This window comes from Zea mays, chromosome 5 (assembly GCF_902167145.1).
Source record: "Zea mays cultivar B73 chromosome 5, Zm-B73-REFERENCE-NAM-5.0, whole genome shotgun sequence".
Lineage (NCBI taxonomy): Eukaryota > Viridiplantae > Streptophyta > Magnoliopsida > Poales > Poaceae > Zea > Zea mays.
In genome coordinates, this window is record NC_050100.1 from 150,755,155 (window position 1) to 150,781,093 (window position 25,939).

A 25,939-nucleotide genomic window follows, 5' to 3' on the forward strand; every position below is an offset into this window, starting at 1 on the left:
TTTCTGGACCACCATGCATCTCAGACACGAAGTCCATGATACAGTGTTGCGGGATTCTGCTTTGCTGCATTGAACTGAGAAACTCCATGTACTCAGGATCATGAGTCTTGTTGCATTGTAGGTGTTTCTTTACAGTATCCTTCTTAATGAATTCATGATTATGTTCTAAGTGCACCAGATCGATTCTTACGGCTACAATATTTTCTTTTGAGTCATCATAGATTTTTTTTAGTTTCAAACCAGCCTTGCATTGTGTTCTCCTCGATGATGTATTACGGATTCTAGGATTACTAGCTAACCTTTCTGTATTTCTACCCTCCATTGAACAATTTAACCACTTACAGTTCTTTCTCTCCCTATACTTTTTAAGTGGAAAACCAACCTCATATGCGTAACGACTGTAAAAATTGTATGCCTCATCGACATTTCCAAATGTCATACCGATCCTAGGCACCATTGTTGGATCAATACTTTCAGGCTGTGAATTAACATAATCATAAATACAATTAATTTTATATTAGTTACAGTCTTAATGTTATTTAAATTGTATAATTGACATAACCAAAGATAAATAACTTACATGACTTCGGAGGATATTAGGTGTATCTTGTTCATGATCACTAATGGTTCTCATAGGCACCATTTGATTTGCTGCTACCATTGTTTCAATTACTGTTGTATTGCCATCATTGACCCCTGGCGATCGTAATTCTGCAGGTGGTGTTACTATATTTATCCGTGGACTCGCACCACAGTTTGGAGATATAATTCTTGAGGTGGACGCTGCTGGGAGACCACTGCATGTGTCTGCAAGCCGGCCATCATATTTGTCTAATTATTTTATGAACTGAAGTAATAATTCAATTGCAAATGTACCTGGTGCAGCTCTGTGCAACGACGCAGAATTATCATCGCCTGCTTCTTCTTCTCTGCCGTCATCCATTGTAAACAATGCAATACAATCAGCCGCCACGTTCCTTTTTATATGCCCTGAGCTAACCAATTCCGTGTACACTGTTTACGCTATTTAGTTCGGTCAATTACGTACTATAAAGTTTGTTCCTGCATGCCAGGAGATATTGTCGGACTTGTGATAACAACTCGAGAGAATTTATCGCGGTTTGTTGAAACAGATTTATATTTACTGAAGTATATGCAACCAGTTACGCAATTGTATGTACATATTTATGCCTCGCGTTTCTGCTTACGTGCATGCTGGGCGATATTTTCGGGAGGCTTCGGTTATCGTTCGCGATTTTATCACGTATATCATTTTACGCTAAAATACACAAGGGTTTACGATATCTTGTCTTATGATTTATGCTGTGGTTCGACCAGACCATAAACCGCCGAACAAACCTGCGCTCCGACCGATTCCGTCTAATTGGCTGGGGCTTCCCGATACTAATAGAAGCCCTGGACTTCCATTAGTTCGTCCCTATATATATATATATATATATATATATATATATATATATATATATATATATATATATATATATATATATATATATATATACTGTTTTTATATATTACACCTGGGTGCATTCAATATAGAGAATGCACCCAGGCGCAACCTACGCGCCCATGTGCACATGGTCCGACCCAACCTATCCCCGAAGCCGAACCGACGCTGCCTTTTCACTTACCCGCGCCCGACTGCGCCTTTTCCACTTTCCTTGCCCTCCGCGTACGTCTCAATCCATTCTCTTCCCCGGCGACCTAGCCCTCGCCGTAGCCGTTGTGCGCTCGCTCCAGTTCCCGTCTTCCTCCATCCCGCACGCTCCCGCTCGTTCCCAGCTCCGGCCCCCTCCACACTTCTCCGCGAACGGATCCTCCGCTCCCGTCAGAGACCGCGAACGTCCCGCGCCGGAGTAGTTTGCGCCCGCGACCGCCGTGTAAGCGCATTCGATCTCTCTCCCATTTCTCTGTCCCCATTTTTTGGATTTGTTTTGTTATTTTCGGTAATAGACAGGTAAACCCCATTTTTTCCCCAAGTGTTGCAACTATTATTATTCGTTGATTGGAATTATTAATTGTTGTATTCTAGGTTATAATCTAGGTTAATGCGGATACATTTCATTTTTGAACAAGCAGTTTGTGTTCTAGGTTATAATCTCAGATGTTTCCACTTTTATTGTAACTGCAGTGTACATTTTGTTGCAACTGGTCCATGATATAAGTTGCAACTGTATAATTTTTACTTTCAGACCACATACATCATTACTGTCTTTTATAACTGTGCTCGTATACAACTAGTTATTTGTTTAAATTCACTGTTGCAACTGTCCCAGTAGTAATTTTTTTAGCAGTCTTGTTGCAACTGGCTTATGTAGCATGTTGCAATTATGTCCCAGGACTAATGTAATTGTGCAGCATTAGTGTGTATTAGTTTGTTGATTAGCAATTTTTGGTTTATGAGATCTGTACCATGTGTTTGTGCCCTCATGTTTTTTGCATTCTCATTTTTTCAGTGTTTTTTATAATGGATAAAGATCAGAATGTATCAGGCCAGCAAGGCGCTCATGCTGTCCGTCGTTCTCCCCGTGTTGAAAACAAAAGAAAGCAATTAGATAAAAATGAATTAAAGAAAAGGAAGAAGAGATTAAGGTTGAAAGTCCCTCCTATACAAGATGCCGAAAGTGATGATGAAAAAGACACAGAGTTTGTTCCTGGTGGCGATGGGTCTGGTGATGACAATGTTGGTATTGTTGGTGGAGATGAAAATAAGGGTATAACTAAGACACGAGCTATTCGATGCTCACCTGGAAAGTTTATAAAGCTTGTGAATTCTCTATCTGATGAATTGAAAAGTGAAGTGGTTGCTAAGGGGTTTGGCGGCCTGCTTAGGTTCAAGCCACATTTATTGTCGAGAAAGTTGCTTAGCTGGCTGATGCGGAAGCTCAACCCAGAAACAATGAAATTAGAGATTGGTGGTGGGAAAGAGATTCAAATCACCGAACACAGTGTTTGGTGTGTTTTGGAGTTACCAAACGTTGGCAGTGATCCGCCCACCATGTCCGATGCAGATGCTCGTGCCCTGCGGGACGAGCTGGGGGTGCAAATTTGTGGGAAATCTTATAGACGCATATCTGGCATCAATATATCTGTTATCACTGATAGATTGCAGAAGAGGACTCTCAATGGTGAGCTGGGCCTGAGAGCCTTTTTCATGGCAGCATTTCAGTGTCTTCTATTCTCCAATACTGACACTCAGATCAGAATTGATGATGTGAAGTACACTCAGGACATCCAGAATATTGGCAACAAGAACTGGTGCAAAGCTGTAGTAGACAGGCTGAGCATAGCTGCTCGGCTTTATAGAAAGGATTTTGCTGAGAAAGGCATTAACGCACCAATCAGTGGATGCGGAATCTTTGTAGCTGTAAGCTCAACACACACATTCAATTTTTGCCCTTGCAACTTACTCTTCCAATTTCACAAGTAGTAATTTTTTATGTTTACTGTCACAACTGTCATATGTTACAAGTTGCAATTTGAGGGCATTTTTTTTATGATAACTTAGTTCACACATTCACATGTATTTTGTAATTTATGTTGTTCATAAAGTAGCAATAATTTTAGTATGAGGCTATTTCAACTGGCTTATTGCACCTGTGCCAATTTGGTTTACTTTTTTTCATTATATGAATTCAACCTAAAATACCCATGTGTCTTTTACCTAATGTTAAAAACATGCAGATGCTTTATGTCGACAACCTGCAACATGGATTAGACACAAGTCCTTTTTCAATCCCTCGATGTGCTTTCTTGGACTCCAAGATGATTGATGCTATAGCAAATATGGATCTCAGGGGAGATGTTCCTCCTGGGACCACTGAGTTTGGACACCTCAGGGTAAGTTGCAAATTATACTACACAATAGTTGCAATTTGTTATTCATTTATCATTTTATCATTGTTTTTTTTACTTTCAGTTGAGAAGTATCACTGACACGTGCTACGGCGTCCCCATTGGTGCTCTAGCAATATTACATGCTCCAGTACCAGCACCTGCCCCAGTAGCAGTCCCTAATCCAACAGCAGCACCTAACCCAGTAGCAGCAGCATCTGTCCCAGTAGCAACAGCAGCACCTACTGGGACATCTGCTGATGTGCTTGGCACATCCCATGATCCCGTTGGTCATGCTTCCTTCAATATCCAACCCCCAGTCTTTTACCAGTACCCTAGCTTTAGATCTTCTTTTGGTCAGAGTATTACTGATTTAGTTGGAAGGAGTAGGAAGTCAGATGCGCTGAACATCTTGAAGGCGTTTGATGAAAGCACTAGTGAAGCCCAGTCGTACGCACAGAAGGCTGTGAAGTATTCAACAATATCCCGCGACCTTATGGCAAAAGCTCACCACGAGTGCTACACTGGCATTCAGAAGCTTATCGCTGACGCTATCGTTGAGAAGCGAACTGCCAAAGAGCGCAGGAGGAAGGTGAAGAACGACCCTAGAGCAAGAGCAGGTATTTTTTGTTGCATATAGGATAATATTATTGTTTGCAAGCACCCACCATACAAGTTGCAATTTGCCCAGACACATCAATATGTGTTTACAATCATTTTTTAAATTTGTTTGCAGGAGCAGGAACTAGTTCAATTGCACCGGAGGACCAATCTAGAGGAGGTGATGGTGAAGAAATTATACGGAGTCCCGTTGCAATTGACCCTAGAGCTGGAGCAGGTATTTTTTATTGCATACAGTATAATATTATTGTTGCAACCACCCACCATACAAGTTGCAATTTTACCCATATACATCACTTTGTGCTTTCAATCATTTTTTTAAATTTGTATGGAGGATTAGGAACTACTTCAAATGTACCGGAAGACCAACCTGGAGGAGGTGATAGTGAAGAAATACAGTTGGATTGCAGTGGTGGAGATCTTGATGACAGCTTAGATTTTACGAGAACCCCATCGTGTGGTGATGACATTGATCTGGAAGAGGGAAATTTGAATAGAAGTAAGCCTACCTATGTCTTCCATGCTTAAAAAATGTTTTCTCTCATCTTGATTATTCCTTTTTTTTCATTTATATTTTTTATTCTTTCCCCTGGCAGCACCTCCTGATTTACGTGGGTCAACCCGAAGTATTGATGATATATTGGAAATGATCTATTCCCCAGAGCACTTTGCAAGCATTGATGGCGAGGTTAGTTTATCGTGTTTTTTTATTACCATCAACTCCTTTTTTCTGATTAATATTATGATTTTTCCCCTTTTTCTACAATTACAGTCCCCTCCCAATAGCCAGCCGACTCGTGCACCACGAATTGCTGTTCGCAAGAGGAAGGCTTCCTCAAACCCCCCTGGCAATGATCAACCGCATGTGGTAAGATCATCTGATACCCATGTGAAAGCAGTCCATAGTTGCAATCGGGCCCCACCTATTGTAGTAATCATAGCCTATATCAACTTGCAATTAATCATATAATTTGAACAGGGACCACCTGAGATAGAAGAGGAGCCTCTGAGCAGGGACACTGGGATGCAGCATCCTACTGCCCAGGTATGTTCATGCAATTCGTGTCTTTTTTTATAATATAAATGATTCACTTTCATAATACAAATATGTTAATTTGGCTATTCTACTCAACTGCACCAGGATCATATAACTTACTCAAGGAGGAGCGATAGGTCCATTCAAGTTGCCAACACACAGAAGGCAGAGGCTGAGAAGAAAAAGGCTGAGATTGAGATGAAGAATGCTGAAGCTGAGGAGGCTGAGAAGAGAAACGCTGAAGCCGAACAAGCTGATAAGAAGAAGGCAGAAGAAGCTGAGAATAAGAGAAAGGCTGAGGCCGAAGTAGCTGAGATCAAGAGAAAGGCTGCTGCTGAAGAAGCTGAGAAGAAGAAGGAAGTAGAAGCTGAGAATAAGAGAAAGGCTGAGGCCGAAGTAGCTGAGATGAAGAGAAAGGCTGCAGCTGAAGAAGCTGAGAAGAAGAAGGAAGAAGAAGCTGAGGATAAGAGAAAGGCTGAGGCTGAAAAAGCTGAGATTAAGAGAAAGGCTGAGGCCGAAGAAGCTGAGATTAAGAGAAAGGCTGAGGCTGAAGAAGCTGAGATTAAGAGAATGGCTGCAGCTGAAGAAGTTGTGAAGAAGAAGGCTGATGCCGAGAAGAAGGTTGATGCGGAGGAGAAAAGGATACAGGTTGCAATCCAGAAACAGCTAAAGGACAACATCAAAGCTTTGAAAAAGCCGGTGCCCGCTGCCAAGTTAAAGAAGATGTTCCAGTTACAAATGTCAAAAGAATATGCTGAGCAGCGCCAACAGTACGAGGACAGGTTGAACATGCTTCGTCAGGAGGCCAAAGCTGAGATTGATAGTTTGGAGAAGAGCATTGATGGCCAGGCAGGACCCAGCTCATCATTTGATGATATACAGTTCCCGGCGGAGTCTGATGATGATATCAACAATTTGACCCAACCAATCCGACTTTCTCAAGACGAAGTCTCAGTAGGCCAGGCTGATTTCAGTGAGTTTCAAAGGATGATATTCAAGCGCCTAGGTGATAGAGTGCTGAAGAAGCCTAGGGAGTACATATCCCCGTTCAAGATCCCTCGTAATCGACCTGAGATACCCCTGGCCAAGGCTGTTGCACTTAGGCGGAAGATCGCATCTGATCCTGAGCTGAAAAGGTTTTTTTTTGTTTTCCCAAGTTGCAATTGCTATTTACATTTTATTTTGCAATTCTAACCAAGTAGCAATTATTTTTCTTGAACAGTTAGTTACTTATATAGCAGTAGCAATCGCACCTAATGCGTGGTTGCAATCACACCATAACAGAAGTTGCAGTCATTTTTATTTAAAAAGAATTTCACAGAGTTATATAGTACATGCAATTACAACACACTAGTTGCAATTATACTACACCAGTAGTTTGCAATCATATTTGTGTAACAGAATTTCCCAGAGTTATTCAGTACTTCGAAATCACACTAGACCAACAGTTGCAATCACAGCACACCAGCAGTTGCACATTCTACTGTTCTTCTCACTAATCCATATGTTTTTTTCTTTTTTTTTGTTGATGTAGGATAATTTTGTTGGAGTTTGGCCTTCTTGTTGGACTAACTGGCGAGGAAATTTTAACATCTTTTTCTAATGACACCCTTGGCGAGTCAGGAATCATAGACTTTTTCGTGCACTGCATGCGACATGATGATATTGTGCACAAGGTTGATTCTTGTGGATACAGAGTGTTTCTGACCACTGGTTTTTATGTAAGTTTCTTCTCCAAAACCATGTATTTTTTGTATACTGTCTTGCATTTATGTGTTTAAACTAATTTAATCATTTATCATTTCTCTTTTTTATTTATTCTCCAAACTGGAAAACACATACAGTTCAATGTATCAACGTGTGAAGCAGTACTCAACGCTGATAAATCTGAGACGGAAGAATTCATATATGTATGGAATAATCTGATGTCTGAGTGCGAAAACTATGATTTGTCAAGAGCAAAATTGGTTAGCAGATCTTTTCCCCAACCCACTTTTTTCATACATACAATTTTTTTACTTTCCATCATTTACAGTTGCAATCACCAGGACACATACTTTGCAACTGTCTATACTTTTTTCTTGCAACTTCTTTTTTCATATATGTTTTCCATTTTTAGTAATTAGTTTTCTACTCCTTTCTTGCACCAGGTTTTTGTCCCTATCAAAGATGGTGCTCACTATTTTGTATATTGCTTCAATTTTATCCATAAGCGTATTGAAGTGCTGGACTCGAACGACTACTTCCTGAATTGTTCTAATCAGGAAGAACGGCACAAGGCTGTCTTTGCCAAAATCCCAATCATCGATGCAGCCTTCCAGAAAGTTTCCAACCTCAAGTTACCCAGAGTTAGCAAGTGGAGGCGGCCTTTTATTGATGTGCCAAAGCAAGCAGGTCCAAGCGATTATCTTTTTTTTGTATGGAAGTACATGGAATATTATGATGGGGACAAAATGACCAAGGAAATCAATCCGGTTAGCCATGCTGTCAACTGATTTTCTATCTGTTTTGGTGCTTTTTTTGTGTGTTTTCTATGTTTGCATCATAATATAGTCACTGACCATTATGATGTTTTTATGCCATTGCAGTTCAAGGGCCCGATATACAGATGTGAGCTGTTGCATTACGAGATCTTCCACCCTTTGAACCAAGCTGAAATTCCTGGTTCGCTTGATAAGTTTAGAATTGGTGGTCGTCCGTTGCCAATTGAATGGGATAGTAGTCAGTCGAACAATTAGATTCATGCAAAAACAATCTGTTGTGTTATGCAGTAGTCAGAAACAATCAGTTGTGTTATGTTATCTCCAGAAACAATCCAGTAATGTTGTTTAGGTTGCAACCAGCGCACTGTTTCCATTTGCAACTGGTCTATTCATCTAGTTGTTATCGTACTCTAAACTGCAGTTTCCAATTTTGTTTGAAAAATCCCAGCCATTGCAGTTGCAACCAATGTATATGTTTGTGTTCTGTACCCACCGGCGAGGTGGAGTCCTTCCATATGAGGCAGTTGCAACCAGTGTATATGTTACAGTTGCAACTGAAATTGTAATCGTAGTTGCAATTGGCCATGACCACTCATTTTTATATCTATGTTTTGGTAACCAGCATAATGGCAAACTTTGCAAACATGTTTATGAGTAGTACATGTATATTATAATAAAACAAGATATATTTTAATTATATGTCGAGACGTAAACAGATAACACAGATTCATGTATTATTCAGTGTATACATACAGTTGCAATCAGCGCAACTACGATGTTGCAATTGGTTGGTCATGTGTGTCCACTGTTTTCCGAACAGTCACACAGTCATTATTGAGTTTAACTTACACAGAGTTATAAAATAAGATAAAATTGAAATATTACATTGGAGATTCAGTCAGATTCATAGTCATCCTTAATCACTTTCGTCCTGGTAATTAACATGGCAAGTTGTCGCCCTCCTAATTCTTGCAATCACCGCGTGTGCTGCTGACTCCTGCACCGCCATAGTGCACCCAGATTGCTGTGTATCATCCCCCTCACTCTGTGCCTCATCTTGATTCTCATCTAGTCCTTTTTTTATTGTTGGGCGACCTCTTTTTCTTGGAGTCCAACCTACAGTTTTTGCACTTCTCTTTTTGTCCTTGTTCTCGGCCGCTCTGCTTCTGTTTGGGTTCTGAGGGCATGTTGTGCTATAGTGCCCCCTAACATGGCAGGTTTGGCACTCTCTTATGCCCTGACCACCACTATATGTGTTGTATGGATTAGCAGGTTCCACACTATTTTTAGCACATTTAGCCCCACTGGCAGACTTCCTACCCTTCGTGCGCGACACTGGCGGTTCAGTCAATCTTAGATCAGTGAGGCAGTTTGCAGAATCTGGATTCAGGCCCGATTCCTGTGGTGGTGTAGGTCCAGTTGGCATCACAACAGGTTCTATATTGTTGTCAGAACTTTGTTGTGTTGGTGCAATGGGACCAATATTCCGCCGTCCTTCTGCATCTTGCTGCAACTCAGTATTTGTTGCTTCGTCCGGACCAATCGGACCAATCTCCGCTGTTCGTAGAAGCTCAATCCCAGGAGTTATCATGTCGATGTGCCTGATAGTTTCAGTGTATGCTCTATCAGATTTCCTTCTCGCTCTTCCCAGTCGCATTAACTTCAGCAGCAGCTTCGACAACCTTGACTGCTCTGTCTCATTTTGACCACCAACACTCACATCATGCCGGTCCCACGGAACCACAGATCTTGCATTACGTGTATATCGCTTCAGAATGTACTTTTCAGGTATGTTTTGGACTTGGAGGTGGGTGAATGCCTTTATTATGTGCATGCAGAACAGACCTGCATTTTTTTTGTTGCAATTTGGATGTAAATATGCAGGAACATCAATGTTTAATTTTGTTAATGTAACGAGGTTGCAATTCATCTCACCTGTATGCTCCCACTGCATGCATTCGCATTTATACACGCCTGCTGCTTTGTCAGCCACCACTTTGAATGCGTGTTGTGCCCAGCAAAATGTCCCATCGCCTTTCTCATGTTTCACCAAGTAACCGCATTCCACTCCCGGATCAGGCTCTATCACAAAAGCTGTGCTGTTAATATATTCCCTCTTGTATTCATTGTACACAGCCCTGGTGTACACCCTGCTGAGTTGCTCATCAAATCTTGATTTGCAGGCTCTGACAACTTCAGTCTGCATCAATACCAGCAGTTGCAATCACATCAGACAGCAGTTGCAATTACATGAGACAGCAGTTGTAATCATTGTTTGTTTAACCAATTTTTGGGCATAGTTATATAGAAGTTGCAATCACACCAGACCATCAGTTGCAATTACACCAGACAACAGTTGTAATCATTGTTTGTTTAACAAAATTCCCCAGAGTTATTCAGTGCTTGCATCCACACCACACCAGCAGTTGCAATTATAACACAACAGTAGTTGCAATCATTTTGTTTACATTTTTTAACAGATATTTGGGTAGAATTATACAGTAGTTGCAATCACACCACACCAGCAGTTGGAATCATTTATGTTTAACAGTTTTTTTACAATCAGACCAAAAAATTCAGGGGTGTGGGCAAATACCTGTGAGTAGTGTGATTCCCCAGCATCCATGTGGTCTGTGTGCTGAATCGAGTCAAGCACCCTCTTTGCAAATATATGCAGGCTTGTCACATTGTTAACATAACCATCTTTCAAAACTGTAACGCCCCGAATTTTGCAGTTGAATTTTTTTCTTTTCTTTACTCGCCAAAATTCGGGCGTTACCTTTTCTTTTTCTTTTTCCCCTCGCTAAACCTTGACCTTTTCCAAAGTTTTAGCGGGATTCGGTTTGGAATTCCCGTGTAATGAAAAACCCTAAATACTTTATGTTGTTTGATGCACCATGCCGAACCTTGCATTTCTTTTGATTGCTTTGAAAGTGCAAATGCATTCATGTAGAAAGATCGGATTTCGAAAATGAGGAGAAGATCTTTTCTTTCTTTTTTTCTCTCTCTTTCTCTTTCCTCTTTTTCTCTCTCTCCCGCGCCGTGGGCCGACCCCGGCCGGCCCAGCCGCCCCTGGCGCCCCCTCTTGGGCCTTGGCAGGCCCAACCGCCCCCCCACCTCCCCTTTTTCCCCAAACCCTCTCCCTCTCCCTCTCATTTTTCCCTCTCTCATTCTCCCCCTAGCCGCCGCCCCTACCCGCCCCCTGCCCTAGCGCCGCCCCTACCCGCCCCTGCCCTAAGCCGCCGCCGCCCCCTGCCGGCCGCCCCTCGCCGTCGCTCCCCAACGCCGGTGAGTCCCCCCTCCTCCCTCTCTCCCTCCTCCCTCCCTCTCCCCTCTCCCCTCCTCTCTCCTCGGCCACCGCCCCAGCCGCACCCCCTGGCCGCGCTTGGCCCCTGGCCGCGCCCTGGCCGCGCCCCCCTGGCCGCTCGGCCGGCTCAGCCGCCCCGGCTCGGCCGCCCCTGCGCGCCCTGCCCCCGGTCGGTTCAACCGCCCCTAGGGCCGGTTCAACCGCCCTCCCCCCTCTGTTTTTTTTATTTTTTTTTATTTTATTTTATTTACTTTCTGTGCTCATAGCTATTTTATTTTAGGTAGGCTAATCATTGTTCATGCCATTGAAGTAGGAAGTTTAATTTAAAATTCCGTTATGCTAGTTGATTCATGTAGTTAATTGTTTATCTCGTGCAATGTTGATCAACTTAAAATGATTAGGTTTCCATTGGTGTATGTGTAACAGAAGTCTTTTGTTAAGAACCAATTGTAATTGATCGTTGGTGCATAAGATTCAACCCCCTGCGAGACCCTTTCCCGTTTCTTTCTAACCATAACAAATGCGATATCGAATGTCATACTTGATGCATACTCACTTTATTTGTTCCCTTGTATGGTGTACTGTTCTTTTGTATTAAATGTGGATGGATGTATGTATGTTTGCAATCGCATAGAGAACGATCCGGTCGAAGAGCCCGAGGAATTCGCAGGAGAAGCCCCTGAGCAGCAGTCGGTTGGTGGAGGCAAGTGTCCTTTGACCTATCTCTGTCCTATTCATTATTTAATTCACCTCCCGCTTACACATTTATGCCTAAGGATTGACTAGCTTTTGTTATCCATGTCCTTGTTTACCTATCTGGGTTGGATTATTACTGCTTAGTTCGATGCTATTGCTCAACTTTAATCAATGAACATGATGAGATTATCTATGATACGCTGTTTTCCCCTCTCTTATGATGATGTGATACTTGTGGTCTTCAAGGGGGCTCGAGCGGTTTCTCGAGTGCCTCTCCGTAAGGACCTGTTCTATGGATGACCGCCCGGGAAAACAGTGCAACCATGAGGGTGGAATGGGGTGCCCTTAGCTGAATAATTAGAGGATCCGGGATGTAGTTCACTTAGCCGTCGTGCCGTCAATGGGGCTCGGTGTATGCGGCTCGCTCTACCAAGTTTGGGTTCGCCCCTTGGGGAGGAGTGCGGTGCATTTAGGAAACCTAACGGGTGGCTTCAGCCCCGGGGAATCTTTGTAAAGGCTACGTAGTGAGACCCTGCCAATTCACCTTGGTAGTGTTTAAGGGTTTGATCGGCCCGAGGCAAGGGGGAATCACGGCTTGTGGGTAAAGTGCACAACCTCTGCAGAGTGTTTGAAAACTGATATATCAGCCGTGCTCACGGTTATGAGCGGCCAAGGGAGCTCCAGTGATTAGTGGTACTTGATCAGAGATACTTTGGTACAGGTGACAATGAGATTGATGGTTCTGATTACGATTATGGTATTGGTAAGTGGTATTCTTTCCGTTTGGAAAGGATACATTGGGCTAATAACTTGGGTTAATGTTAAAACCTGGCTTTCTACTAGTAAGTAATAATCTGACCAACTAAAAGCAACTGCTTGACTTATCCCCACATAAAGCTAGTCCACTACAGCCAAACGGGATGCTTGCTGAGTATGTTGATGTGTACTCACCCTTGCTCTACACACCAAACCCCCCCCCATCCCCAGGTTGTCAGCATTGCAACCACTGCTCAGTCGAAGATGAAGCCGTGGAAGGAGACTTCCAGGAGTTCCAAGATTACGACGAGTTCTAGGTGTGGGTTAGCGGCAACCCCCAGTCGGCTGCCTGTGAAGGCCGCGGTTATCTACGTTTCTTTTCTGCACTTTGATTTATTGTAAGAACTATATGGACGTCTCAGACGTATAATGTAATCGACTATTTCCCTTATTAATACTATTTTGAGCACTGTGTGATGATGTCCATATTATGTAACTGCTGTGTACGTGAATAACTGATCCTGGCACGTACATGGTTCGCATTCGGTTTGCCTTCTAAAACCGGGTGTGACATAAGTGGTATCAAAGCCGTGCTGACTGTAGGACCGCTAACCTAGAGTAGAATGGTCGTTCTAAGGACTATAGACCTCTGTCTCTACCTTGACTTTGATATCCCTTCAAAAGTTGGTCATACCGACCAAACCTATGTTCTACTATATATAATACCTTGCTGAAAATCATGTTTTATTCTAATCCTTCATTTACTTATGATTCATTATTTGCTGGTCATATTAATTCTGTTCTCACCCTTTTGCTTGCGATGTCTTTTGTAGATGGCTCGACTTAGACACACTGCACGAAAGTCAGTCATCCCCTTCTTACCCTCCCGCCTTGCTGAGCGTCCACTACGCCGTCCCGTGGCCGGACAGTCCAGCCACTTGGAGAGACTACACCACCGCCTGCGTGAGGAGCAGGAGCGTCGACGACAGGAGCAGCAGGGCTCTTCTTTCTCGCTCCGCCAGGAGATAGAGTCTGTGAGGAGCTGCTCTCCTGTGCTTCCTCTGGAGCCGCCCCCTGCACCACCACTGGGCGCCCCAGCTTCTGGAGTAGCTGCTGGAGGAGACCCAGACGACGGAGATGGCGACGACAGCTCGAGCCACGACACCGACTTCTCTGCTAATCCTGAGCCGGAAGGATGGGTTGCTCGACCCATCACTCGCGACGCTGCTCGCGGGTGTCACTTCCACGATGCGCTCGACACCCTGCTACGTCGGGCATTTGACCGGCATACTTGGTCCGTCGAGTATCGCTGTGTGGTCTACCAGCACAGTCGCGGGGTCTACCCGGACCGCTGGGAGGCGACTTGCTTGGTGCGCTGCCCGGAGAACAGTCTCCAGGGTGCAGAGGCCTGCTCAGAGCACTATTCTATCTCTGAACGGGACTCAGCTGAGGCAGCCATGCAAGATGCTGCACGGCGTGCGCTTTCGCACTACTGCTCGGTTTTCGGTGGGGCAGCTGACGGTCTTGACCTGAAGTATTACCCCCGCCGTCCATCTAGCAGCGCAGGAGGCGTGATTGTCTCACCTGTCGATGAGGGCAATCCTAGGTTGAGCAGCACAGTCAACCTAGCCGTCGTGCTAAACACGGAGCTGGACCATGCATTAGACGAGCTGAGTAGGGCTCATGCTGAGATCGCCCTGTTGCGGGCCGAGCGCGCGGAACGTCGTCACTTGGATGGTGGTTCCCCCGCTCCCGTCGGGACTCAGCACCCGTACCGCTCACCTCAGCGTGGACACCAGTCTTATGGCAACCCCGACTGCAAGACCAAGATAAATCTAGAACCATAGATCGTTAGAGTTGGATCTTGTAATTAATACGAAATCTATACGTAGAAGTGTCAGTCTTAGCGTTAGTCTCAGTCTTAGTTAGTCTTAGTTAGACAGGGTAGTTTGCTATATCCTGTGCATTTATGTTTGTCATGATGAACTATGTTTGGTTTGGATCTTTGTAATGATTGTCACCAGAGTGTGGGTATCCCCTGCATTTTGGTTTACCTATTTCGTTAATGGAGTTAGTTATATAGTTGGGAAACCCCCTTTTATTCCACTTTCCTTTCTATCTGAGAAGCTGTGTGGTCTGTGTTGGAGATCAGTGAAGATGCTCATCTGTTCAGTGCTGTTGAAGAATTCTATTCTCTTTCCTTATGCTGCAAGATTTGCCAGATCAGTTCTGATGTGTGGTTGCATTCTGCAGATGTCAGAGAATAGGCGCAGAGGAGGAAGGCGTGCTCAGCAGGAGCGAGCCGCTCAACAGGAGGAGGTGCCCCAGCAGCAGCACCTGCCGCCCCCGCCCCCGATGTCGATCGAGCAGATGTTTATGATGCAGACTCAGGCAGTTCAAGCCATCGGTCAGACTTTGGCCGCCATTCAGCAGCAGCAGCAGCAGGCCCCACCTCAGCCTCAGATGCCTCAGATGCCCAGAGACAAGCGTGCTGAATTCATGAGAGGTCATCCACCAACGTTCGCTCATTCTTCTGACCCCATGGATGCTGAAGATTGGCTGCGCACTGTGGAGCGGGAGTTGCATACCGCTCAGTGCGATGACAGGGAGAAAGTTCTGTATGGTCCCCGTCTGTTGAGAGGAGCAGCCCAATCATGGTGGGAGTCTTACCTCGCCACCCATGCCCATCCTGACGCCATCACTTGGGAAGAGTTCAGAGGTAGCTTTCGTCAGTACCATGTTCCTGCAGGTCTGATGACAGTGAAGAAGGAGGAGTTCCTGGCCCTCAAGCAAGGGTCATCGTCTGTCAGTGAGTACCGGGACAGGTTTCTGCAATTGTCTCGCTATGCTCCTGAAGATGTCAACACCGACGCCAAGCGACAGTACCGTTTCCTGAGAGGCTTGGTTGACCCTCTGCAGTACCAACTGATGAATCACACCTTCCCGACATTCCAGCACCTGATTGACAGAGCAATCATGACAGAGAGAAAGCGTAAGGAGATGGAAGACCGTAAGCGCAAGATCAGTGGACCCCAGCCTGGAAGCAGCAGCCGCCCTCATTTTTCAGGCAATCAACCTCAGCAGTTCAGGCAGAACCAGTGTCCACCTCAGCAGCATCAGCAGTTCCAAAGGCAGTATCCTCAGCACCAGTACCAGAACCGTCAGAGCAATCAGTCAGGAGGTCAGTTTACGAGGCAGAATCAGCAGGCACCTCGTCTTCCTGCCCCAGCAAATCAGCAGAACAGTCAGGCAGCACCAGCTCAGGTTGGAAACAGGGCATGTTTCCACTGTGGGGAGCAAGGCCACTGGGTGATGCAATGTCCGAAGAAGGCAGCCCAGCAGCAGTCAGGCCCCAATGCCCCAGCAAAGCAGAATGTGCCTCAGCCTGGAGCAGGCAATCGCTCTCAGCAGCGCTATAATCATGGGAGACTGAACCACTTGGAGGCTGAAGCAGTTCAGGAGACCCCCGGCATGATAGTAGGTATGTTCCCAGTCGACTCCCATATTGCAGAAGTGTTATTTGATACTGGAGCAACGCATTCTTTCATTACTGCATCATGGGTAGAAGCACATAATCTTCCAATTACTACCATGTCAACCCCCATTCAAATCGACTCAGCCGGTGGTAGAATTCGAGCCGATAGCATTTGTTTGAATATAAGTGTGAAAATAAGGGGGATAGCATTTCCCGCCAACCTTATAGTAATGGGTACTCAGGGAATAGATGTCATCCTAGGGATGAATTGGCTAGATAAGTATCAGGCAGTTATCAGTTGTGATAAAAGGACCATCAAGTTGGTGTCCCCACTAGGAGAGGAAGTGGTGACCGAGTTAGTCCCGCCTGAGCCAAAGAAAAGAAGTTGTTATCAGATGACTGTTGATAGCAGTGAAGCAGACCCGATAGAGAGCATCAAGGTTGTGTCTGAGTTCCCGGATGTGTTTCCAAAGGATTTACCGGGTATGCCACCAGAGCGGAAAGTTGAATTTGCTATAGAGCTTCTTCCTGGAACCGCCCCTATCTTTAAGAGAGCCTACAGAATATCTGGACCAGAGTTGGATGAGCTTAAGAAGCAAATTGATGAGTTGTCAGAGAAAGGTTACATTCGGCCAAGCACCTCGCCTTGGGCCGCCCCTGTCCTATTTGTGGAGAAGAAAGATGGCACCAAAAGGATGTGTATCGATTACCGAGCTTTGAATGAAGTCACGATCAAGAACAAGTATCCTTTGCCTAGAATAGAAGATCTGTTCGACCAGTTGAGAGGAGCCAGTGTGTTCTCCAAGATTGATCTGAGGTCAGGTTATCATCAGCTCAGGATCCGACCTTCGGACATTCCGAAGACAGCATTCATTTCCAAGTATGGGTTGTATGAGTTCACAGTGATGTCTTTTGGTTTGACCAATGCGCCAGCATTCTTCATGAACTTGATGAACAGTGTATTCATGGATTACCTTGATAAGTTTGTGGTGGTATTCATTGATGACATTCTGGTTTATTCCCAAAGCGAAGAAGAGCACGCAGATCATTTGAGGATGGTATTGCAAAGATTGCGAGAGCACCAGTTGTATGCAAAGTTGAGCAAATGCGAATTCTGGATCAGTGAAGTCCTGTTCTTGGGTCACATAATCAACAAAGAAGGATTGGCTGTGGATCCGAAGAAAGTGGCAGACATTTTGAACTGGAAAGCGCCAACAGATGCTAGAGGAATCAAGAGCTTCATTGGAATGGCCGGATATTATCGGCGATTCATTGAAGGGTTTTCGAAGATCGCGAAACCAATGACAGCGTTGCTAGGCAACAAAGTTGAGTTCAAGTGGACCCAGAAATGCCAAGAGGCCTTTGAAGCGCTGAAAGAGAAGTTGACTACAGCGCCTGTCCTAGTCTTGCCTGATGTGCACAAGCCCTTCTCGGTGTATTGCGATGCTTGTTACACAGGTTTGGGATGTGTGTTGATGCAAGAGGGAAGAGTTATGGCTTACTCGTCCCGACAGCTGAAGGTCCATGAGAAGAATTACCCAATCCATGATCTAGAGTTGGCAGCAGTGGTTCACGCACTGAAGACATGGAGGCACTATTTGTATGGGCAGAAATGCGATGTTTACACAGATCACAAGAGTCTGAAGTACATATTCACTCAGTCAGAGTTGAACATGAGGCAGCGAAGATGGTTAGAGTTGATCAAAGATTATGAGTTGGAGATTCATTACCATCCAGGCAAAGCAAACGTAGTGGCAGATGCTTTGAGCAGAAAGAGCCAAGTCAATCTGATGGTCGCTCGTCCGATGCCTTATGAGTTGGCCAAGGAGTTTGACAGGTTGAGTCTCGGATTTCTGAACCATTCGCGAGGAGTCACAGTTGAGTTGGAACCTACCTTGGAGCGCGAAATCAAAGAAGCGCAGAAGAATGATGAGAAAATCAGTGAGATCCGGCGACTGATTCTAGAAGGCAAAGGCAAAGATTTTCGAGAAGATGCTGAAGGCGTGATATGGTTCAAAGACCGCTTGTGTGTTCCCAATGTCCAGTCTATTCGGGAGTTGATTCTTAAGGAAGCTCATGAGACAGCTTATTCGATTCACCCTGGCAGTGAGAAGATGTATCAGGATCTGAAGAAGAAATTCTGGTGGTACGGAATGAAGAGGGAAATCGCAGAGCATGTGGCTATGTGCGATAGTTGCCGAAGAATTAAGGCAGAGCACCAGAGACCTGCTGGATTGTTGCAACCGTTGCAGATCCCTCAGTGGAAATGGGATGAAATTGGTATGGATTTCATAGTCGGATTGCCTCGCACTCGAGCCGGCTACGATTCCATCTGGGTAGTAGTGGACCGCTTGACCAAGTCAGCCCACTTCATACCTGTCAAGACCAACTACAGCAGTGCAGTATTGGCAGAGTTGTATATGTCTCGGATCGTTTGTCTTCATGGTGTGCCAAAGAAGATAGTGTCAGACAGAGGAACGCAGTTCACCTCTCATTTCTGGCAGCAGTTGCATGAAGCTTTGGGCACGCATCTGAATTTCAGTTCAGCTTATCACCCGCAGACAGATGGCCAGACCGAAAGGACCAATCAAATTCTTGAAGACATGTTGAGAGCCTGTGCATTGCAAGATCAGTCCGGATGGGATAAGCGATTGCCTTATGCAGAGTTTTCCTATAACAACAGTTACCAGGCCAGTTTGAAGACGTCACCGTTTCAGGCGCTCTATGGAAGGAGTTGTAGAACTCCGTTGCAATGGGATCAGCCTGGAGAAAAGCAAGTGTTTGGGCCAGACATTCTGCTTGAAGCCGAAGAGAACATCAAGATGGTCCGAGAGAATCTGAAGATAGCGCAATCGAGGCAGCGAAGCTATGCAGACACAAGAAGAAGAGAGCTGAGTTTTGAAGTCGGAGACTTTGTCTATCTGAAAGTGTCACCGATCAGAGGAGTCAGAAGATTCGGAGTGAAAGGCAAGCTAGCACCCCGCTACATTGGTCCGTATCAGATTCTTGCAAGACGTGGAGAAGTGGCCTATCAGCTCAGTTTGCCCGAGAATTTGTCTGCTGTGCATGACGTCTTTCATGTGTCTCAGTTGAAGAAGTGCTTGCGTGTGCCAGAAGAGCAGTTGCCAGTGGAAGGTCTTGAAGTCCAGGAGGACTTGACCTATGTTGAGAAGCCAGCTCAGATCCTTGAGATTGCAGACAGAGTCACCCGAAGGAAGACCATCAGAATGTGCAAAGTCAGATGGAATCACCACTCTGAGGAAGAAGCAACCTGGGAGCGTGAAGATGATTTGATGGCCAAGTACCCAGAGCTCTTTGCTAGCCAGCCCTGAATCTCGAGGGCGAGATTCTTTTAAGGGGGATAGGTTTGTAACGCCCCGAATTTTGCAGTTGAATTTTTTTCTTTTCTTTACTCGCCAAAATTCGGGCGTTACCTTTTCTTTTTCTTTTTCCCCTCGCTAAACCTTGACCTTTTCCAAAGTTTTAGCGGGATTCGGTTTGGAATTCCCGTGTAATGAAAAACCCTAAATACTTTATGTTGTTTGATGCACCATGCCGAACCTTGCATTTCTTTTGATTGCTTTGAAAGTGCAAATGCATTCATGTAGAAAGATCGGATTTCGAAAATGAGGAGAAGATCTTTTCTTTCTTTTTTTCTCTCTCTTTCTCTTTCCTCTTTTTCTCTCTCTCCCGCGCCGTGGGCCGACCCCGGCCGGCCCAGCCGCCCCTGGCGCCCCCTCTTGGGCCTTGGCAGGCCCAACCGCCCCCCCACCTCCCCTTTTTCCCCAAACCCTCTCCCTCTCCCTCTCATTTTTCCCTCTCTCATTCTCCCCCTAGCCGCCGCCCCTACCCGCCCCCTGCCCTAGCCCCGCCCCTACCCGCCCCTGCCCTAAGCCGCCGCCGCCCCCTGCCGGCCGCCCCTCGCCGTCGCTCCCCAACGCCGGTGAGTCCCCCCTCCTCCCTCTCTCCCTCCTCCCTCCCTCTCCCCTCTCCCCTCCTCTCTCCTCGGCCACCGCCCCAGCCGCACCCCCTGGCCGCCCTGGCCGCGCGCCGCCCGGCCGCCTGGCTAGGCCGCCCGCTTGGCCGCCTGGCCCCGGCCGCGCTTGGCCCCTGGCCACGCCCTGGCCGCGCCCCCCTGGCCGCTCGGCCGGCTCAGCCGCCCCGGCTCGGCCGCCCCTGCGCGCCCTGCCCCCGGCCGGTTCAACCGCCCCTAGGGCCGGTTCAACCGCCCCCCCCCCCCCTCTGTTTTTTTTATTTTTTTATTTTATTTTATTTACTTTCTGTGCTCATAGCTATTTTATTTTAGGTAGGCTAATCATTGTTCATGCCATTGAAGTAGGAAGTTTAATTTAAAATTCCGTTATGCTAGTTGATTCATGTAGTTAATTGTTTATCTCGTGCAATGTTGATCAACTTAAAATGATTAGGTTTCCATTGGTGTATGTGTAACAGAAGTCTTTTGTTAAGAACCAATTGTAATTGATCGTTGGTGCATAAGATTCAACCCCCTGCGAGACCCTTTCCCGTTTCTTTCTAACCATAACAAATGCGATATCGAATGTCATACTTGATGCATACTCACTTTATTTGTTCCCTTGTATGGTGTACTGTTCTTTTGTATTAAATGTGGATGGATGTATGTATGTTTGCAATCGCATAGAGAACGATCCGGTCGAAGAGCCCGAGGAATTCGCAGGAGAAGCCCCTGAGCAGCAGTCGGTTGGTGGAGGCAAGTGTCCTTTGACCTATCTCTGTCCTATTCATTATTTAATTCACCTCCCGCTTACACATTTATGCCTAAGGATTGACTAGCTTTTGTTATCCATGTCCTTGTTTACCTATCTGGGTTGGATTATTACTGCTTAGTTCGATGCTATTGCTCAACTTTAATCAATGAACATGATGAGATTATCTATGATACGCTGTTTTCCCCTCTCTTATGATGATGTGATACTTGTGGTCTTCAAGGGGGCTCGAGCGGTTTCTCGAGTGCCTCTCCGTAAGGACCTGTTCTATGGATGACCGCCCGGGAAAACAGTGCAACCATGAGGGTGGAATGGGGTGCCCTTAGCTGAATAATTAGAGGATCCGGGATGTAGTTCACTTAGCCGTCGTGCCGTCAATGGGGCTCGGTGTATGCGGCTCGCTCTGCCAAGTTTGGGTTCGCCCCTTGGGGAGGAGTGCGGTGCATTTAGGAAACCTAACGGGTGGCTACAGCCCCGGGGAATCTTTGTAAAGGCTACGTAGTGAGACCCTGCCAATTCACCTTGGTAGTGTTTAAGGGTTTGATCGGCCCGAGGCAAGGGGGAATCACGGCTTGTGGGTAAAGTGCACAACCTCTGCAGAGTGTTTGAAAGCTGATATATCAGCCGTGCTCACGGTTATGAGCGGCCAAGGGAGCTCCAGTGATTAGTGGTACTTGATCAGAGATACTTTGGTACAGGTGACAATGAGATTGATGGTTCTGATTACGATTATGGTATTGGTAAGTGGTATTCTTTCCGTTTGGAAAGGATACATTGGGCTAATAACTTGGGTTAATGTTAAAACCTGGCTTTCTACTAGTAAGTAATAATCTGACCAACTAAAAGCAACTGCTTGACTTATCCCCACATAAAGCTAGTCCACTACAGCCAAACGGGATGCTTGCTGAGTATGTTGATGTGTACTCACCCTTGCTCTACACACCAAACCCCCCCATCCCCAGGTTGTCAGCATTGCAACCACTGCTCAGTCGAAGATGAAGCCGTGGAAGGAGACTTCCAGGAGTTCCAAGATTACGACGAGTTCTAGGTGTGGGTTAGCGGCAACCCCCAGTCGGCTGCCTGTGAAGGCCGCGGTTATCTACGTTTCTTTTCTGCACTTTGATTTATTGTAAGAACTATATGGACGTCTCAGACGTATAATGTAATCGACTATTTCCCTTATTAATACTATTTTGAGCACTGTGTGATGATGTCCATATTATGTAACTGCTGTGTACGTGAATAACTGATCCTGGCACGTACATGGTTCGCATTCGGTTTGCCTTCTAAAACCGGGTGTGACAAAAACCCTGTTTTGGCTCTCAGATCTTTGGGTGGAAGTCATTCGCCCACAGTACATGCCTTTGAAATATGTTGCTATCCATCTCTTCCTTTTTTGCCACAATGCAACAATTGCAGGGTGTTCTCTTATGCCACATTCATCCACCAGTTTATTCCACTCCACCTCAAATTGTGTGGGTCCCAGAGGATAGTTTATCAGGGACTGCAGTTTCTCCTTTAGATTATTATCATTGTGCAATTTGTACAGCTCCTCGAGTTCGTAATCCCATGTTCTGGTTATGTGCCATCGGCAATTTCGGTGTTGTGTCTTGTTAAACACAATCCTTATTGCTTCCTTCATCGCTGCATCTTCATCTGTTTGTCAAAAATAAAAATCAGCAAAAAAACCCCAATAGGTTTGCAATCAAGCAGTTTAAAATATTGCAATCATCTTCAAAGATACAGTTGCAACAACACAGCAGTAATTATGTGACAAGCATTTTTTTGTAGCCAAAGCATACCTGTAAGAATCACAAAAGGTTGCTGACCACCCATGCAACTTTTAAAGGTCTCAAAAAGCCATCTGAATGTGTCTATTGTTTCATCCCGAAGAAGTGCTTGGCCAAAGGACACATTTTTCAAATTATTGCTGCAACCCACAAACATGGCCAACGGCATATGCTTGTTGTTAGTCTTGTGTGTTGTGTCAAATGTGACTACATCCCCAAAATCCTTGTATTCTGCACGCTGACTTGCATGACACCAAAAAATGCTCCGAAGCACATTTGTTTTTGGTTCAAAATCCACATCCCAGTAAAAGTATTCATTGTGTTCTTTGCACTCCCTGAAAAATTGGAACAGTTTATCCATGTCACCATCTCTCTCCTCCCTTGCTTGCTCAGCTTTCCTGTACCATAAAAGAAAAAACAAATGAAGATGCTGTTGTCAATATATCGCACAAAGATATGATGTCAGTTTTTTTTATGACCTACTTGTTATGGACATCTTTCTCTGTGAACGGCCAGTTTTGACGGCCTCCAAATAATTCTGACATTACATTCATTGCTGCCTGTGTTGGCACACCACTCTTTGACATGATTGCAAACAGGTCATCCAACGCTGCCTCCCTCTGCTTATGAGAATGCATATATCTCACCATCCTTGGTGAGGGTTCAAGTTTGTGATTGTGTGCTTCCTGAACATGATGAAAATACCAAATATTGCGCTTCTTGTCCTCCTTCACCTTCACATAAGCAGGGCAACCAATTCTCATCGATGTCTTATTTGTCATAGACTCCTCATTCTCTTGACCTGGCTTCAGAAACCCCTCACGGTTGCAAACCCAGTGTGTGGTTTCTTTACTAGTCCTTTTTGTCCTGACACTAAAACCAGCCAACTTTGCATAGTCAAGGTAAAAGAGGTAGGCTTCTTCTTTTGTATCAAATGTTTGTTGCACCCTGGGGACAAACACATCAAGTATGTTTGCATCCTGCAGGACAACACGCAATCATGAGTTTTGCAATTAGAGGATACACATAGTTGCAATCAACAAGCAAACAACGTTGCAACTAGAACACAAACACACCATGCAAATGTAATCAGTGAGTAAAAACAGAGACTCAAGTTTGCAATTAGAGGATACACCTAGTTGCAATCAACAAGCAACAAACGTTGCAACTGGAGCACAAACAATGATTACAACTGTAATCAATGAGTAAAAACAGAGACTCAAGTTTGCAATTAGAGTATACACCTAGTTGCAATCAACAAGCAAACAATGTTGCAACTGGAACACAAATACACCATGCAAATGTAATCAGTGAGTAAAAACAGAGACTCAAGTTTGCAATTAGAGTATACACATAGTTGCAATCAACAAGCAAACCACGTTGCAACTGGAACACAAACACCCCATGCAACTGTAATCAATGAGTAAAAACAGAGACTCAAGTTTGCAACAAACGATGCAACAGAAAATCAACAAACCACGCACGGTGGAGCAACAATTTTTGACTGTTTTTTTTCTTACCGGATGGAACAGCTGGGCTGCATCCGGAGTGATCAGCGATCCAGGTGGAATTGAAGGCGGTGGCGTCAGCAACGTTTTGTGATGCAAGGGATCACCTGATCCGCCGCGTACACCCGCTCCCGTTGTCGCAATCGGAGACGGCAATATCGGATCAGCACCTCCAGCCACAACAATCGCCAAGGAATTAGGGGAGGAGCATCGAGGCGATTCAAGGTGCGGCAGCGACGGTGGGGCCATGGATCTAGGGTTAGAGGATCGGAGGAAGGAGGAGACGGCGGCGGCGCGGTGACAGGGATGCGATCGGTGGCTGCGGGGTATAGGGTGGCGCGTGGTCAGGGAGGCACGCGGCGGCGGCGGGGGGGCAGGGAGGCGCGGGAAGGCCGAGGGCGCGATGAGGCTTGATGGGGTCGTATTTATATATTGCGCCTGGGTGCATTCAATATAGAGAATGCACCCAGGTGCATTTTAGTGCTGTCGTATATATATATATATATATAGCACCATGTGGTCTATGGTGTGGAATATTTGTGGCTAGTTGAGACGACAGCAGATTGGCAGGACGCGCCCACCCGGCACACACTCGAGACCAATCAGGCGCGAGCATTATGAGGTGCACGGTTCTGGATATTTTGGGCAGGTTGAATCGGGCCCGAATTGTGTGGGACCCAATTACCCTGCATGCATGGTATTTATGGTATTTGATATTTGAAGATCAGACCAATTCTAGACACACAGATAAAGCGTAAAAACTTCGTTCAGTGCTACAAAGTACGTGTCAACTGTTTAGGAGTGTAAATAGTCGAAAAATAGTGCAGGTACTTGATAAAGATGGTATAAACGCGGCGTGTGAATAAACATATGTACGAAAAGGTATCGTAAATAGATATTGTATATGTCATAAAAGAATATTTGAGATTGCATATATAGCGCACTGTAACAAGGTGCTCGTGGAAGTTGCAATCGATCGGTTGCGTTTTGGAGGAAACTGCACGAGGAAAAACAATATTTGGAGAGATTTTCAGCGTTATAAAAGGAAATAAAAATCCCCGCGATGGAACACGCCCGTGGTGTGGCCCACGGTTTGCATTCTTTTTTTTTTTTTGGTATCCCAATACGATATGGTAGCATATATAGAACACGCCCAGGACAGAAGAACCCACAGGAAACCGCCACGATGGAGACGACGCCGAGGGCGACGATGCGAGTGCGGCGAGAAACGACGGTGATCCCAGTGATGGTACCAGAGTCGACGACAAATCAGCTTACGTTGCGGGCGAGTCTGGGTGTAGTGACTTCTTCAACAGGTACACCTCCATTGACTCTGCGAGGCCCTATTTGCAACGCGATCGAAGACATGGATGCTGCAGCGCAGTTACAGGGGAATCTGCGTGATCCTATGTCTACCGTATGTTCATCTTAGGTATGTCTCCTGTATGTTCAAATTAGGGATTATTCGGTTAGCTCTCAATCAAGTAAAAGTTCTTCTAAATTATTTTTATTCTCATCCAATCCACGTATAATGCGAATAACCGAACAAGGCATTACATGGATACCCCACAGTTGCTATAGTCACATGTAAGAGTTTATCTTCAAATTTATATATTCAATGATTTGTTTCGTGTGTTCCAATTGATGATGTGTGCTTGTTTTGTTTTTGT

At 45.3% G+C, this 25,939-nt stretch overlaps 1 protein-coding gene across 1 annotated transcript; it reads right to left on the reverse strand.

Annotated features, from left to right (window-relative positions):
- Nucleotides 1-8,908: 8,908 nt before the first annotated feature.
- Nucleotides 8,909-24,518, reverse strand: LOC103628550 (protein FAR1-RELATED SEQUENCE 4-like). The gene is made up of 7 exons (XM_020538125.1): nucleotides 24,282-24,518; nucleotides 23,245-23,741; nucleotides 22,774-23,159; nucleotides 22,281-22,627; nucleotides 10,589-10,651; nucleotides 9,928-10,192; nucleotides 8,909-9,837 (listed from the first exon to the last, which is right to left on the reverse strand). Exons 1-7 carry the CDS (start codon nucleotides 24,516-24,518, stop codon nucleotides 8,909-8,911), a joined length of 2,724 nt encoding a protein of 907 aa, XP_020393714.1.
- Nucleotides 24,519-25,939: the final 1,421 nt, after the last annotated feature.